At 48.6% G+C, this 14,386-nt stretch overlaps 3 protein-coding genes across 4 annotated transcripts in view; 2 read left to right on the forward strand and 1 right to left on the reverse strand.

The window, feature by feature from the left end:
- The window catches only part of fng (Fringe glycosyltransferase), a 116,007-nt gene extending 114,054 nt beyond the window's left edge, over positions 1 to 1,953 (reverse strand). The window contains exon 1 of the mRNA XM_075702487.1: positions 976 to 1,953. Coding sequence (XP_075558602.1) covers positions 976 to 1,557 — 582 coding nt within the window. The 5' untranslated portion in view covers positions 1,558 to 1,953. The remainder of the gene's footprint in view (positions 1 to 975) is intronic.
- A 328-nt stretch (positions 1,954 to 2,281) lies between these two features.
- LOC142590405 (AP-4 complex accessory subunit Tepsin-like) overlaps positions 2,282 to 14,386 on the forward strand; it is a 56,728-nt gene continuing 44,623 nt past the window's right edge. Inside the window, exon 1 of one of the 2 annotated variants that reach the window (XM_075702488.1) lies at positions 2,282 to 2,485. In XM_075702488.1, coding sequence (XP_075558603.1) covers positions 2,444 to 2,485 — 42 coding nt within the window. In that variant the 5' untranslated portion in view covers positions 2,282 to 2,443. Of the gene's footprint in view, positions 2,486 to 10,444; positions 10,558 to 14,386 lie in introns of those variants that run through there. The other variant, XM_075702489.1, reaches the window with a different exon arrangement.
- Positions 2,481 to 9,272, forward strand: Pez (protein tyrosine phosphatase non-receptor pez). The gene has a single exon (XM_075702486.1). The coding sequence runs from the start codon at positions 3,006 to 3,008 to the stop codon at positions 6,378 to 6,380; it is 3,375 nt and encodes a 1,124-aa protein (XP_075558601.1). The 5' UTR covers positions 2,481 to 3,005; the 3' UTR covers positions 6,381 to 9,272.

Consider the following 14,386-nt stretch of genomic DNA (forward strand, 5'->3'; position numbering starts at 1 on the left):
CGGTTCCTCGTTTAATGGTTAAACAACGATGCTATATGAGCTCCCACTGACATAGATGAACATTTCTCTTATGTGTTTTAACTTTTTTAAAGTAGAATTGTCGTACTGTGAAAGTGTTCTGTTCCTCGTGGCATAGGCTCAAATGAATTGTCAAGGGTGTCTGTAATTTCATGTCCAGTCTTACCTAATCGAAAAGAAAAGAGGAATGAACGACAGATTTCGTTATGCACTGTAGGCGCAATTAAAAAAAAAGATAAGTAAACATATTACGCTGCTTCGTGACGTAATTCGCTGCACAGTGCCACTACGCGCACGTGAAGCGAGCACGCGGAGCACGTGATCACGCCCACATGTACTGCTTTACGCGGACAGTCACTTGGGCACGATTTTATTAGTCGTGTCAGGTCAGCTTTTGCGTACGTGAGCAAAATTGCGGGCACGGCAAAGCACATAGAAAGTCTTTCTTCGTTTAGCGGCAGACTTAATTCATAGAAACGTAAACGTCCAGCGCAGAAACGATTAGGAGACATGCGCGGATAACAAATACCGTGCCTAGAGAGTTTTCACTGGCTTTCGACCACAATTAGAAAGTATTCACAAATCACACAGCACAGCTCATTGTCTTGATCAGTGCATAATCTGCGGTGTATGTCAGCCGTCGTCAGAATTCCACACGCGGAATGTAGTACATATTGCTCGAGAAAGGAAATGTAAATGTACAGGTAAACTGTCATTTTCGAAAGGTGTGTAGCTGTACGTCTCCAGTTAGGAGGGCGTATCTTGCCTAGACCGGAGTCCTTATATGTTTTTGCTTACGTATGGATCGGACAACAAAGCGCGCGGCGGGAGTACGCGTTCGCCGCATGCCTCAGCAAGTGCAGATAAACGCACAATTCTCTGGATGCGCGAAAACCAAGCGACGCACGTACGCGAGCACGCGCAGCACGTTCACTCGATGCGATCGCAAATGCTCACCTGTTCGCGTGCGAGGACGAACCAAGTTTTGAGTATGACGTCCAGCCTAGTCCTGTGAAACGTCCGCGTCGTCTTTACACTGAAAAACACGTCCTCCAGCCGCGTCGTGGGCGACCGCTGCGGTTCCTCGGGCACCGTCCCACCGCTGACTGCAGTACGCTGGCCTGCCGACCTGTTGCCGTCGCGTACGTCGGCATCGGCCCCGACACTGTCGGGAGCAAAGTCTTCGCCTGACGGCTGGTCGGCGTAATCCTCCACTTCGTTGTCAAAGTCGTTTCCCCCCTTCAACACCCTGCGACTAGCACTCTGATGAAACCCGGGCGGTGCCCTGAGGAACACGAGCTTGTTGTTGACGTTGGACGAAGCTGCTGCTGCCGCTGCAACTTCTCCGTCCGCTGCTGCTGCTTTCTTGTGTGCGCCGCCATCTTGAGCGGCGTCGTCTGCAACGAGCGCCGTCGTCTGCTGCTGCCAGTCGAGGCCGAGCGGCGGCCAGCCGAGCAGCAGCAAGGCTCCGTAGAAGGCGGCCAGAAACACGGCCAAAGCCGTGCCCTGGGTCACCTTGCGCACGCTGAGAAACTTCATGGCGACGTCGTCGCCGGCCTCACGCTGCCGTCCATCGCTGGTCCCCTACGTGCGGCGCCGAGGCCGCACGGACACACCACACACAGCACCACAACCGCACGCCGCCGCCTTCACCACCAGCACGCACCGCTCGCCGCAGCTCCGGCACCACTCCGACGGGGCGGTCGGCTTTTACAGCGAGTGCTCGCACTCCGCGAGTTTTGCAGTTCTCCTCGTGTTTACTATTTCATTCTTTCTTTTTATTAATCTTGCGAGGACGGGGAGGAGCCTTCTCTCCCTTCCAACAGCATGGTAGTAGGAAGAGAGAAGCGCTTCGTAGAGAGAGAGAAAGAGAGACTCTCTCTCTTTCTGCAGCTCCAGCTGCCGGGTGTGCGTGCGCACGTGCAACACGCAACAGGTTGAAGGCTTGCTTGAGGTCAAGCGAGGGGAGGGAAGTCAAAGAAGCGCGAAAAAGCGCGCAAGAATCTGTCCTCCTTTCCGCACGTTGTTTAGTAACTTGCGCCATCTTTCGAAAGCCTAACAAACTAACGTTAAAAGCATTTTTTGAATTAAAATGAAGCATTTAGCACTCAATTTAAAATATTTATACACAAAAATTACTTAAACTTAAAGAAATAAGTTTTATTCGTAAAAGTCACACATGCACAAATATATTTATGACAACATTTATTTCATTGTTTCATTGATACAAACATATAAAAGCAATAATATTTATATGTAAATAAGTTTTTGTTTAGAAACGCTTACCATTGTCTCTGAAATTTAAGCAATATGTGTAAGTTTTTAACTTATTGACAGAGTCCTCTGGTCAGATAACTCAAAAAAGAAACAGAAACTGGGTGCGCTGTCCTTATTCGTTCAGTGGGATTCTCGAAAAGCAAGCAAAATGAAAGCAGCACTGAAAGAGGACCTGAGTTTTCTGAAAAAGGTACACATTTCCTGACGAAGCCTTCCGCCTTAGCAGAACAAACACACCCTAAATTTTTGCCTCGCTGCCTCGGCGCAACGCCGAGGGCCACTTTGCCACCCCTGCGCGCGCGCGCTGAAAGCGTTCGCGAGCGAGTGTGTGTCGACGAGAAAGCGCCAAACAAAGAACGAGTTATACAGCGGGGCCGCCGATCACAAACAAGCTTCGTTGGTTCGCTTGTGGCGCGGCGCCCATCCTCCTACGCCCCATGACAGCGCTAGGCCTATCGGCGCTGCTGCGTCGCTGCTTGGCATTCCCGAGCGATTCAGTAATCGGAGGCGAGGCGTTGCCGCCGCAGCACCAGTAGTGAGTGTGTGACTCGTCATCGGCGCTTTACGGCGGTGGAGGAGCCGCTCAGCCAGGGCATGCCGTGAGAGAGCGGCGAAAAAAAGATGCGCGTCGCGACGGCCTCCTCAGCAACGGGAGCGACGACAACGGTGACGATACCTGCTACGGCAGTGGGAGGGCTTCGAACGTCAATATGCCGTTCCGACTCAAACTCAAGAAGAGCAAGCACTACAGCGTCGTCTCCAAAAGCCTCTGCGTCATCGCCGTCAAGCTTCTCGAGAACGCGACGGTCGAGTGCATCGTCTCTTCTCGGACAGTGGGTCGCGAGTGCCTGCAGAATGTGTGCCAGCGACTGCAGATCACGCAACCCGAGTACTTTGGCCTGCGATACCAGACGCGCGACGGCCAGCAGCGATGGGTGGACCTGGAGCGGCCGCTCAAGAAGCAGCTCGACAAGCACGGCGCAGGGTCGTCGCGCGAAGGCGGCGGCTGCTGCAGCCTACAGCTGGGCGTCATGTTCTACGTTCCGGACGCCGCGCAGGCGCGCCGCCTTCTGCAGAGTGACGTGACGCGCTACTATTACTTCTCGCAGCTCAAGAGCGACGTCATCGAAGGCAAGCTGCCGTGCGACCGGCGCGAGGCTATCCGGCTGGCCAGCTACAGCCTGCAGGCCGAGTTCGGTGACCACCGGCCCGAACACCACACCGCCGAGTACCTGCGCAACTTCGCCCTCTTCCCGAAGTCGGTGCTGCTTGCGTGCGCGAACGAAGAGGAGGAGGCGGCACTGCTCGACGAGATAGTGAGCGCCCACAGAAGTCTGCAGGGTTTGGATCACGCGACCGCGGAGCTCTACTACATACAGGCCGTGCAGAGGCTCGAAGGGTACGGCGAAGAGCGCTTCGAAGTCCGCGACGCCTCTGGCGTCGACATGGTTCTCGGCGTTTCGGTGCAGGGGGTGACCGCGCGACAAGTGCGCCGGAGCGGCGAGCCGGACACCTCGCAGGCCGCAGCGCACGCGTCCCCCACCGAAGAGCCCCAACATGTGATGTACCATTGGAGTGAAATCGTGGACCTCATCCACCACAAGCGTTGTTTCAAAATCGTCGGTCGCGACGGGTCGCACTCCGGCCAGTTCCATCTTGACGACGTCAGCACGGCTAAGTACATATGGAAGATGTGCGTGCAGCAACACGGGTTCTTTATGGGCATGCAGGAGACGGCATCGTTGCCGGGAGGCATGATGGGAGAGACGTACACTCGGGCGACAAGTGGCAGCGCTGGTGCTGGTGACAGCTTTCGTTGGGCATCTGTGCCAGACGTGGAGAACACTAGTGGGGAACGAGGGACAGATGTTGGAGAAAGCCGGGAGTCACTTGACGAGCTGGGGGTTTACCACACTGAAACGCGAAACAGCGAGAATTACACATTTCCTGGGAGCACGAGTGAACTGGTCAATCCAAACCAGAATGGCTATGACCATCATCCGACCAACCCTCTGCCTGTGAGAGAGGGTGCTGTTGCTTCCACAGAGCACATTCCCAGAATGATGTCTAACGAAATCGGTCAACAAGTCAACAGCATGCACCACTCGTATGTGAGCCTTCCACGTAGCTCTGAAAGCGCAACTGATCTGCGGCGAGCACTTCTGCCATCGTACCGACAGGCACCCGACTACGAAACTGCAGTGCTCAACAAATACGGCGTCACCAGCTGTAGCCTCAATGACCTTCCTCTTGAAACTCAACAGAACAGTCAGGTGTATCACCAGCAGCATCCTGCAATGACGACATCAGCAGCAACAAACGAACTGGACTTGAGTTTGTCACGCTCTTGCAACCCTCTACTTCCGCCGCTGTCGTACATGCATTATGGCAACTTTGCTGATTTGACTGAGCTTGGCGACTCCATGTCCTTTAGTGACCTTGCGAACAACAACCGCATTGATGGTGTTGCACATGGCAGAGCACCACCGCTCCTCGCTCCACCGTTGCACACATACAGCACTCCGGAGTTGACATCTCAGGGACTGTCATACGAGGTCAATCCTGCACAGCTGTTTGCCAACATGCACCTGAACTACCAGTACAAGCCACCACCTCCATATCCGTATGGCCAACGCCCGAGCGCAAGCACACCAGATTTGACACGCAACCACCACCAGCTTCGAGCAAGTGCAAGCCCAGATCTGGTGTCACGTCGTCACCTCAGCCAGAGCACTATTCAGGGGTCAGAGCCAAATTTGCCACATTATCACGCAGCTGTCAACGGTAACATGATGTCGGAGTCTTTGAGGTCCATTGTGGAGCCTCCGAGGCCAGTGCTCCCAACGTATGTTCCGGTCGGAGAATCGTGGAATGCACAAGTATGCGGAGTTGCCCAGCCCCAGAAGATTCAGGTGTGTGTCAGCTCTCCAACTACACGTGAACAAGCGGCAGTGGCGGCAGCAGCAACCAAGCCAGTGGATGCCACCCCTGTGCCGCCCCCGAGGAAGCAGATGACAGAGGAAAAACGAGAGCCTCCAGGTCAAGAAGCATCACCGGCACATCCACTGGGCCCCATGATGGTGGCAGCCATGAATGGTCTAACTCTGACAGTGGCCCAGCCAGACCAGCTGCTTACTGGTGACCAGAGCAGTGTGGAGCAGGAATCACCATCAACCAGCATGTCCAAAGAGTTACGGCCTGAGCAAATTCTTGAGAGCCGACTGGAGGATGGCCAGGTCTTCCTCGAGTTTGAACGCATTGCCAAGCGTAAGCCTAACGCTGACTTCACAACTGCACTGCTCTCGGAGAACACCTCTCGCAACCGTTTCAGTGATGTCCTTCCATACGAAGAGAACCGTGTACGATTAACTCCAACATCTGACAACCGAACAGGCTATATTAATGCCTCACATGTTTCGGCAAGTGTGGGTGATAGCCAGCGCTTCTACATAGCGGCGCAGGGACCCACGCGGGAGACTGCCAAAAGCTTCTGGCAGATGGTCTGGGAAAACCATGTGGGTGTGGTTGTAATGCTGACAGAAACTGAAGATGAACATGGCCGTGAGAAGTGCTTTCAGTACTGGCCTACAGCTGATGGTGATGATGCCGCACTCTCGTTCGGCGAATACCGAGTGACTAGGAAAGGTGTCGTGTGTTCTGCAGTGGCCGTGACGACCTCACTGACTGTGAGCAGATCCCAAGGTGTCGCTTGCAGTCATCGAAATGTCTGGCATCTCCGGTATACAGACTGGCCCGACCATGGCACTCCAGGGGACATTCAGGGTTTCCTTGGTTTCATGGAGGAAGTGGACTCTGTGCGCAGGCTGGCCTCGGGTGACCAGCGCCTGCTGCGAACACGCAACACGCCGATGGTGGTCCATTGCACCGCAGGTGTAGGCAGGTCGGGTGTGGTGATTTTGTGCGACATCTTGCTCTTCTGTCTGGATCACAATGTTCCAGTGGACGTGCCAAGAGTTCTGAGCTCTGTTCGAATGCAGCGCATGCTTAGTGTACAGACTCTTGCACAGTACAAGTTTGTGTACCACGTGTTGATACGATACCTACGGAATTCACGCCTCATATAAGACCTTGTGTGGCGATTCTCGGGTTGCATCATCGAAGCTGAAGAAACAAGCTGATGCCTCGGTATTACCAGCAAAACTGCTAGCAACTGTAGTCAGAAACTGTTGGTAGTCATGCAGCGCAGTATGCCCGCCCTCCGCAGCACCTGTGTTGTGTGATTCCAAGACTCCGCCAGCACATGTCTGAAAACCCGCACCGTGACTTTCAAGCAGTGGTGCATTACCTACACACTTCCACCTTATGCAGATGAAATCGATTGTCAACGACTATGCTCTAAACACATCAAAAGCCAATGCTACATTTCCCTCTTAACGCAGCTGGAGTCTGCTCCGAGCGATAAAGTACTGTGAAGTCTTTCAAATACACTTTGCAAGAAGAAATCAAAAGCCATTGCCCAGATGCTGAAATCCGTCGCTGTTCACCACTGCAGTCAAATGTCAGTTCTACTTAGCTCCTGCTAGACATGACTCTCTATGCTCATGGCAGTGAACTGTGCCATTGTTTTATGAATGGAAGGAAAGGTCTTCACTGTTTATACTTGTATTTAGATACCATTGTGGCTGTGAAGTGCCGACGTCGTGCACATGCAAGACTTTGGCATTGAGCAACACATGAACCTCCGGTGCCTTTGATCAACATTGCAAAGACCCGCCGACAAAAAGTTCGCGGTTGGCGAAGACCTTGCCGATATGCAACGCACCTGCCATGTGACAGTTGCCAAGTGGTCGCATGTTGCCCCGGGAACTTTTTCAACACATGGTTCGGCATGCTTGTCTCTAGGTTTGCTCTGCCATGGTTTCTCGGAATGCCTCTGTCTACAGTTCAGCAAAACGCGGTGCACTGGTGGTTGGCAAAGAGGCAAGATCATGCGTACATTGACGTTGCGGCGGCGCACAGTGTTTGGTGGTCGAGCTATTCATGTGGGCCGCATTGTTTCGCCCTGGCCAGTGAATTGCCTTCCCTGGGGGCAGTGGAGGTTTGGTGCCTTAGCGTCGTCATTGTTATCTATTGCACAAAATCGAATAATTGTAGTTGCACAAGCGGCTTTCCAGAGCTTTTCAGCAGAAGCCAATTATTTAAAATCTCTTTGTCAGATACGGTGTAGGCACCAGCTGACTGTGCAAGCTAGCACGGAAGCTGGTGCTTCACATCACGGGTCTTTTGGCAGCACTATACTGAGCATTACATGAAGGAGGGAAGCAGGTCGTTAGGCTGTTCATGAGGCTTTTCATGATGCACCGCTGGCTTATCCACACTTGAATTTCATGCAGACGTAGCCTTAGCAGTGCGAGATTTATAATGCCATGTCCAAGGGTTACGCTTGCCTCCATTGTCCAGGCTAGATCACAAGTACACATCATTTGTCACCGTAAGTTTCTGTGACCTTGTGAAGGAAACGGTGGCACAGCCTGTCATTGTTATGGCGTGCTGCGCCTCTCCATAGCAGTGATAGGTGGCACTGGCATCCATTGTTGTGAAAACATATTTTTTTTTGTCCAACATCATCGCACATTACGCCTACTTCCGATTTATTTTTAATGAAATGGGAAATTGCTGCAGTTGAACATTGCTTTAAAGAAAGCACACTGCAGAATGCTATCCACGTGTGAAATTTATGCTCAGACAATCCATCAGATTAGCTAAAAGAGTTGTTTATGACCATCTACTTTATTTATTTGTGCTCAGTATATGTTGTGCAAGCATTGATTACTTCTTTCTGCAGCCTAGCGCCTAAGTCTTCAACTTTGAGAGTGCTAGCTTGGTATAAATGTACTTGATAGGAAAATGTATAAAAAGAAATCATTGCAGTCAAACCAGTGCATCTCGTTTAATTTGATTGAATTTGTAGATGTGCATGCCATTTGCTGGGCCTTTGTTTGCAGATCTGTTGGTGATGTTTGAAAATGTGCGCTTGCTTTCTTGCATTGTTTTACATTGTTGGTTTCAGGCAGCAGAACTGGAAACATGATGTCATTTGGTAACATGGTTGTGAAGGATTTGAAGAGCAAAAGTGCGAACATCGACCGAGTGACCTGGTTGTCTGCTAGATAGAAGACCACTGTTTTTGCCCAGTGTCATTGTGTTCTATAGATTGGGGCCAGAATTGTTCAAATTCATGTTGGAGCATTCACCTGACTAGCAATGAACTTTAGAGTAGTTAAGGACATATAGCTAATATGTATTATGGCAGCTGATGAACTGGGTATATACTTACAGCCTTTATTTCTATCTGCTGTTGGTCATGTTACTTTTTTGTGTTGCTGATTCTAGGCACATTGTTGGAAGCATTTTTAAGGTGTTTTGGTTGTGAAGAAGTTAAAAACTGTGGGCATAGACTAAATAACCGATGTATATTTAGGCAGCTGATTTCGTTGTTGAAGTGTGTGTTTGAAGGCATCGAAAGCCGTGTGTGTGGGCGGTGCACAAACGCTTATGTTTTTGTTTTCTCTTTCTCTATCGAGCACACTGACACACCGTGCAGCTTGTAGATGCAAATCTTCATTGCACAATCACATGCAAATAACCATTGTTAGCGCCCTCTTTCACCAGAGAGCTCGCACGTCGCGTGCCCGTCAGTGTGTGTGTCACTACCTTTTAACGTGAGCAATTGTGTGCACTTAACTTATTGTTAACATAACAGCAAGGAATGCCGATGATAATATTGACTGGTGAAGAGTCGTGCCGAGCTTGCTGTTCGATTTTTTTTATTTGTTTTCGTAGCATCCGTCCACGGTGAGACTTGTTTGTTGACAACTGTTTACAACATGAACTGCTGAAGATAAGATGTAGAAGAATGTAGAACTATTTTTGGAACCTTTTTTTGTGTTGCCTACCTTAAGGTGAATGCCTTGTCGCCACCGATAATAAAAGACAGCCGGTAACTATTCAAGAAAAGTTGTTTGTTTCGTTCTCTGATGACTTGGCAAGGTTTCCCATCTTAGATGGGTTTTGATGTTGCTAGAGTAGGACTGCGAAAAGGGGAGATGTGGAGAGGGGGTTATGTGATGAGAAAGGGGTGTCATGGAGAGGATAGTGCGCACAGTTATCTGCAGTGAAGTGACTGCTCTGCTCGTTCGATGGCTCGAAGGATGCCTCCAGCATTCCATACCAAAAAGGATATGCTCCACATCACATGTAACCCTACTACACACAAGAAGAGCGAGAAGCACATTTGCGGTGAAGTTTACACACAACTGCGAATCCCAGCGTCATGTCGGCACTGTATTGAGGGGCGAAACTGTGCAACAAACTATGTTTCAACCAGACACGAGAAGCGCGTTGAGGCAAATACTATGGGTTAATAAAGCGGCATAAACTTTACTTACTCTGAAAGTCATCTTCGATAGTTTCTGCACGATTTTAAACACGTTCAGCTTGCGCGACACTGTTCGAAGTGGCACAAGGAGTGGTTTACAAAAAAGTGTTGTATAAGGCTCAGAATAGTTATTACAGCATAAATGTGGGGCCAGTGCGGGAGCATATGCAGGTGGAAACTAGCACCCTCATACAGTAGCTTTTATTATTTTTTTAGTCGCACAGTTTGCTACACGGCATGCAATTATTACATAAATCTGTGCAATCGTTCTTGAAGAAGCTGCATAAGTTGCCTGTATGACTTATTGTCCATAATTAACAGTTTGTAGTCTGTGGGGGGCTGGTCGGTTAGTGTATTTACACCTTTAAGCACTTTTTTTTCACGAGGTCCTTGTTCCAAAACGCTGCAGAGGTCAAGCATCTGTAGGAGACGTTGGTGCAGTACACTTGGGCAATTCACAGAGCTTCAGGTGATGGGCTCCAGGCCCAGGTTGACGAAAAAGTGTTTTTTTCAACTTGAAAAAAAGAAAGGTCTTACACTTACTAGTGCATTGTTTTTGACACGAGTATTGAGGGACTTGCATTCGTTTGCTCTCGTCATTCAAAGAAACACTTGGCTTTGATGTTTCACTAGTTGGGATGCTTAGTTGCCAACATGCAACGAAACTAGTCCACATCTCCGCAGCAGCTTGGCTCTCTGATGATAAGTTGTGCAAGTGATGGTGTTTTCTTTTTCTTTTCTTTTTCAGCAATGGTGGTAAGGGAAATTTCACAATGGCTTTCCTCTGGTGAAGGTCAGCGTGGTTCGTATCAAATGTAAATGTAATGCAACCAGGTGTCGGAGGCCTAAATTTGCTTTGAAATGTAAGGCTCAATGATTATAAAATAGTATTTACATGTGCATATCTCGTTCAAATAGACAGAAGCTTATATGTGCAATTTCTTAATTAGTAGTGCGCAATTTTTGTTTTTCACATCGCATTATATCAGCTCCACGTTGGCGGTCAGCCAGTAGCTTGTGTGGCTGTGGCGATGAAGGCTGGCATCGGGGTACTGCCCGCAGTGAAGCCTGCAGGGAGGCCGCTAAGAATAGCCAGCTATGACCGTGCTCGTAAAGCAGCCACTTTGTTTGAGTTGGGCCACGGATCAGCGAACAGATCCCTAGACTCTGCCTCTACTGTACCCCTAGTACTTCCGAAGAGTGTAAGAACTCCTTTATGTTGACAGTTGTCAGGTTGGCACACATCAATGAAGGATAGTTTTCTGACAAATTACATATGCAAAGATGTGAAGCGTATAAATAGTTACATAATGGTTACCAACCTACTCTTGATGCAAAATTTGAGTGTGAACAAGCAAAGCAGCAGGGAGCGCAAATTGTTCTTTTGAAGTTTTTCAGATAAGAACGGAGGCCACTGTAGCATTGCTGGTGACTGTAATCAACACTAAATGCTGGAAAACATTTTCCAAGAGGGACGCAGGATAACCAAAGGGCAATGCTTCCATGAGTTATGCTTGCGTGATCACATCACCATCAGGCACTCAATCTACAAGTGCATGCACTAAAGTTATGCCTGCAGAATAGTGAGTGATAATAAATGTGATGTTAAAGCTGCACTAATACGCAAACATTGAACCAATATTGTGTGTTAGATTGCCCCTTTTAGACACTGCAATGTTTGTCGTGTGAAAGGGTGACTTAGTTGCAGAAAAAGATTGCGACTGAAGGGCGTACTCATTTCTGCAGTTTAAGTTGTCCATGATATAGAATTGTAAAGAGGTAGCACGAAGTAAAATTCTCCTATTAAAAAAATCAAATTGTTCAAAAGATTTTCATGTTGCAATGTAGCTTCTACTGCGATAGCAGTTAGAAGCCCAAAACTCTGTTTTCCCCATCCATTCTGTCACACTGTCATCTTGTCATCATGGTGCTGTCATTGTGCCACCCCTTCGTCTCATCGCTTCCTAAACCTCGGATTTAGCTTCACCACATGGTGAAAAGTGAAACCGCCTGTTCCCACAACTGGGTACGTACGACTGCACTAATCGCTGACCAGTCACACGTGTTCCATGCTTGGCAGTTTGTACGTGGCTTGGAGTGTGTGCGATACAGACTTGGGAGTGCAGTCCTGTCCGCAGATGTGTTTCACAGGCAAGAGCACAGGAAATGTGCTCGTACAGTATGGCTTGTGTGTGATGCGGCAGTCATTTGCAGCACAATGCTCACTACTGCAGTTATGATTCCTATTTATCCTGTCATCGCTGGATTGGATCTTGGTCAACAAAGCGCTACCAGTAGTGTCATTGAGCCACTATGGTGGTCGTACAGCTGTCATTGCCTACAGTGGGAGGGACTTCCTGTTTGACTGCTGAAGTTTTGCACAGAGCTGGAGGCTGTAGGCAGGTTGAGGGAGTAATTGTGGTCAAAGTGAATGAGTTTACAGCCAGGGGAATTCATAAAGTCATGTGGTTCTTAAATATTGGCGGTTGATTAATTTACCACTTAAGAGGCATGTCATGTCATGGAAGCTGGTACCATACTTGCACAATCCTGTCCTACGTTTACATCATTTTTGCATTTACAAGAGCTTTGCTGTAGGCAGATGAGATGCCTTGGACTCCTTGGAATATTGTCGCCTTAACTTGCCTCAGTGTGCACCTTTGGCAACCCTTAGTCTGCATCCATAGTTTTACACACTGTGACAGTGCTTCAATGTTATCAGCAGTAACAAAGCCAACAATGTCTAAATTGTGTTGCCTGTATATTTTAAGATGCTCGTTGGTATACCTGTGCAGCAAAATCTGTTAAATGTATGTGAAATTTGTTGCAAGAAAGCAGAGAAAGATCAACATCTGGGTGGTCACAAGGGCCTGCTTTTGACAGTAATGATGTACATCAGGCAAATTTCTAATCTTTCAAGTAAACTAGGGTTGAAATAGAAAATGTTGCTTTGATATCTGAAATGTTACTTGGAATGCAGCTTTGAGTGAAGGTGCAACAAAGCTAGTTGAAAAGGCGGCTCGGATTAAAGGTTGCAGTAATGAAGGTCGTCTTTCTGTCTCTCGCTGAAACTTTAAAAATTGTGTACATCTGTTCTGCTGCTTTTAATCATGCTTAAGCTGCCAGAAATGGGTCCGGACTGAATCCGAAAGTGATGAAGTTATAATTGGGAGCATGAACACTAAGCGTAGAGCTGAAATAAGTCTGCACCCATATATGACATTTATGCAAAGTCTGTACACACGCTCGCATCTATACATGCCCCCATTTCACATTGTTGAACAATTGGCAGAGCCTTACTCTTTGATTTTTTCTTTCTGCTGTAAAATTATTTGTTCATTCCCATTTTGTGTGTCGCAAAGTGTTGTTTAGTAAGCACAAACTTTCTAAAGAGTTGCCTTTGGAGGTGTTATTTTCATTGCGTGGATCTGGAACGGGCGTTGTAGCATAGATGGAAATAACACCGAAGTTACATCTGGGGATGCCGCTCCTGGCATAGTGTAAATGGCATTCCACTTTACATTGATGTTGCGCACCAGCTTTTGCTAGTCACACAAGAACTTCCTATTTGCGGCCCTGCTTTTGCTGCTTTCTTTTATTGGTGAAATCAATAATTGTACGACGTCTTGTCTGGTCGGGAAGGTGATTCTTATTACAAACACAATTATCAGGACGCCGACGAAAATGGTGTCAAAGGGGCTAGACGTCCCTGCTTCCACACAGAAGCCTTGTTCGCTGACTACTGCCACCTAATGTCGCCTACCGTCGGTGAGCAAGGCTTCCGCGTGGTAGCCGAAACGTCTAACCCCTTCGACAACACCATTTTGGCCGGCGTTCTGTTAACTGTGTTTCTAATATGAATTTTTCACTGGTGTCACACATGTGGTCTGGCTGCTGGTGACTTAGTGATGTGGATAAAATTTCTTAACGATGGATGCTTATTTCAAGTGCCGACTGCTTCACGACTTAATTGGCAGCGAGTAATTTGTGTTGCAATGAACATGTTTACTTCAACTGGTGCATTTTGTTATATTACCGTGAGGGGATTTAAGTTGCACGGACGACCACAGGAAGTGCTCGTACGAATCTGATGCTCGTCGTGCACAGGTGTGCCTGTAGGTTGCCGATGATGGCACAGTGAAGGGCTGTAACCTCAAACTAACAGTAAGTGTCTTGCAGCAGCTGCTTGCTGGTTTGAACACACGTGTGACTAAAGCACCAGTGCAACTAAGCTCTAAGGCGCGGGATCAAACCCTGGCTGCGGAGGCCGTATTTCGATGGGGGTGAAATGCAGAAACGCCCGTGTACCATGCGTTGGGTGCGTGTTAAAGGACCCCAGTCAGTCTAAATTTATCCGGAGCCCCCCCACTATAGCGTGCCTCATAACCATATGGTGGTTTTGGCATGTGGAGGCTCTAGAATTACAAAAAAAAAAAACAGTGCAAATAATGCAGGCTGCGGAAGCAATGCCGGTTGTTGTACACTAGCTCGAAGCGTTGCTATTGCAAGTGAGGGACATCGTGCAATTATTTCATCACCTTCATGCATCTTCTGTTCCTACCTGTGCCCCGTTACCCTTCCCTTCATGTGGAGGAGCAAGACAGAAGCATGTCCTTCAGGCTGACTTCTTCACCTTTTCTACAGTAAAAGCTCTCAAAATAGCAGTGAATTTCTGTCTGTACTGTCTTCCAC

This window comes from Dermacentor variabilis, chromosome 8, assembly GCF_050947875.1.
Source record: "Dermacentor variabilis isolate Ectoservices chromosome 8, ASM5094787v1, whole genome shotgun sequence".
Lineage (NCBI taxonomy): Eukaryota > Metazoa > Arthropoda > Arachnida > Ixodida > Ixodidae > Dermacentor > Dermacentor variabilis.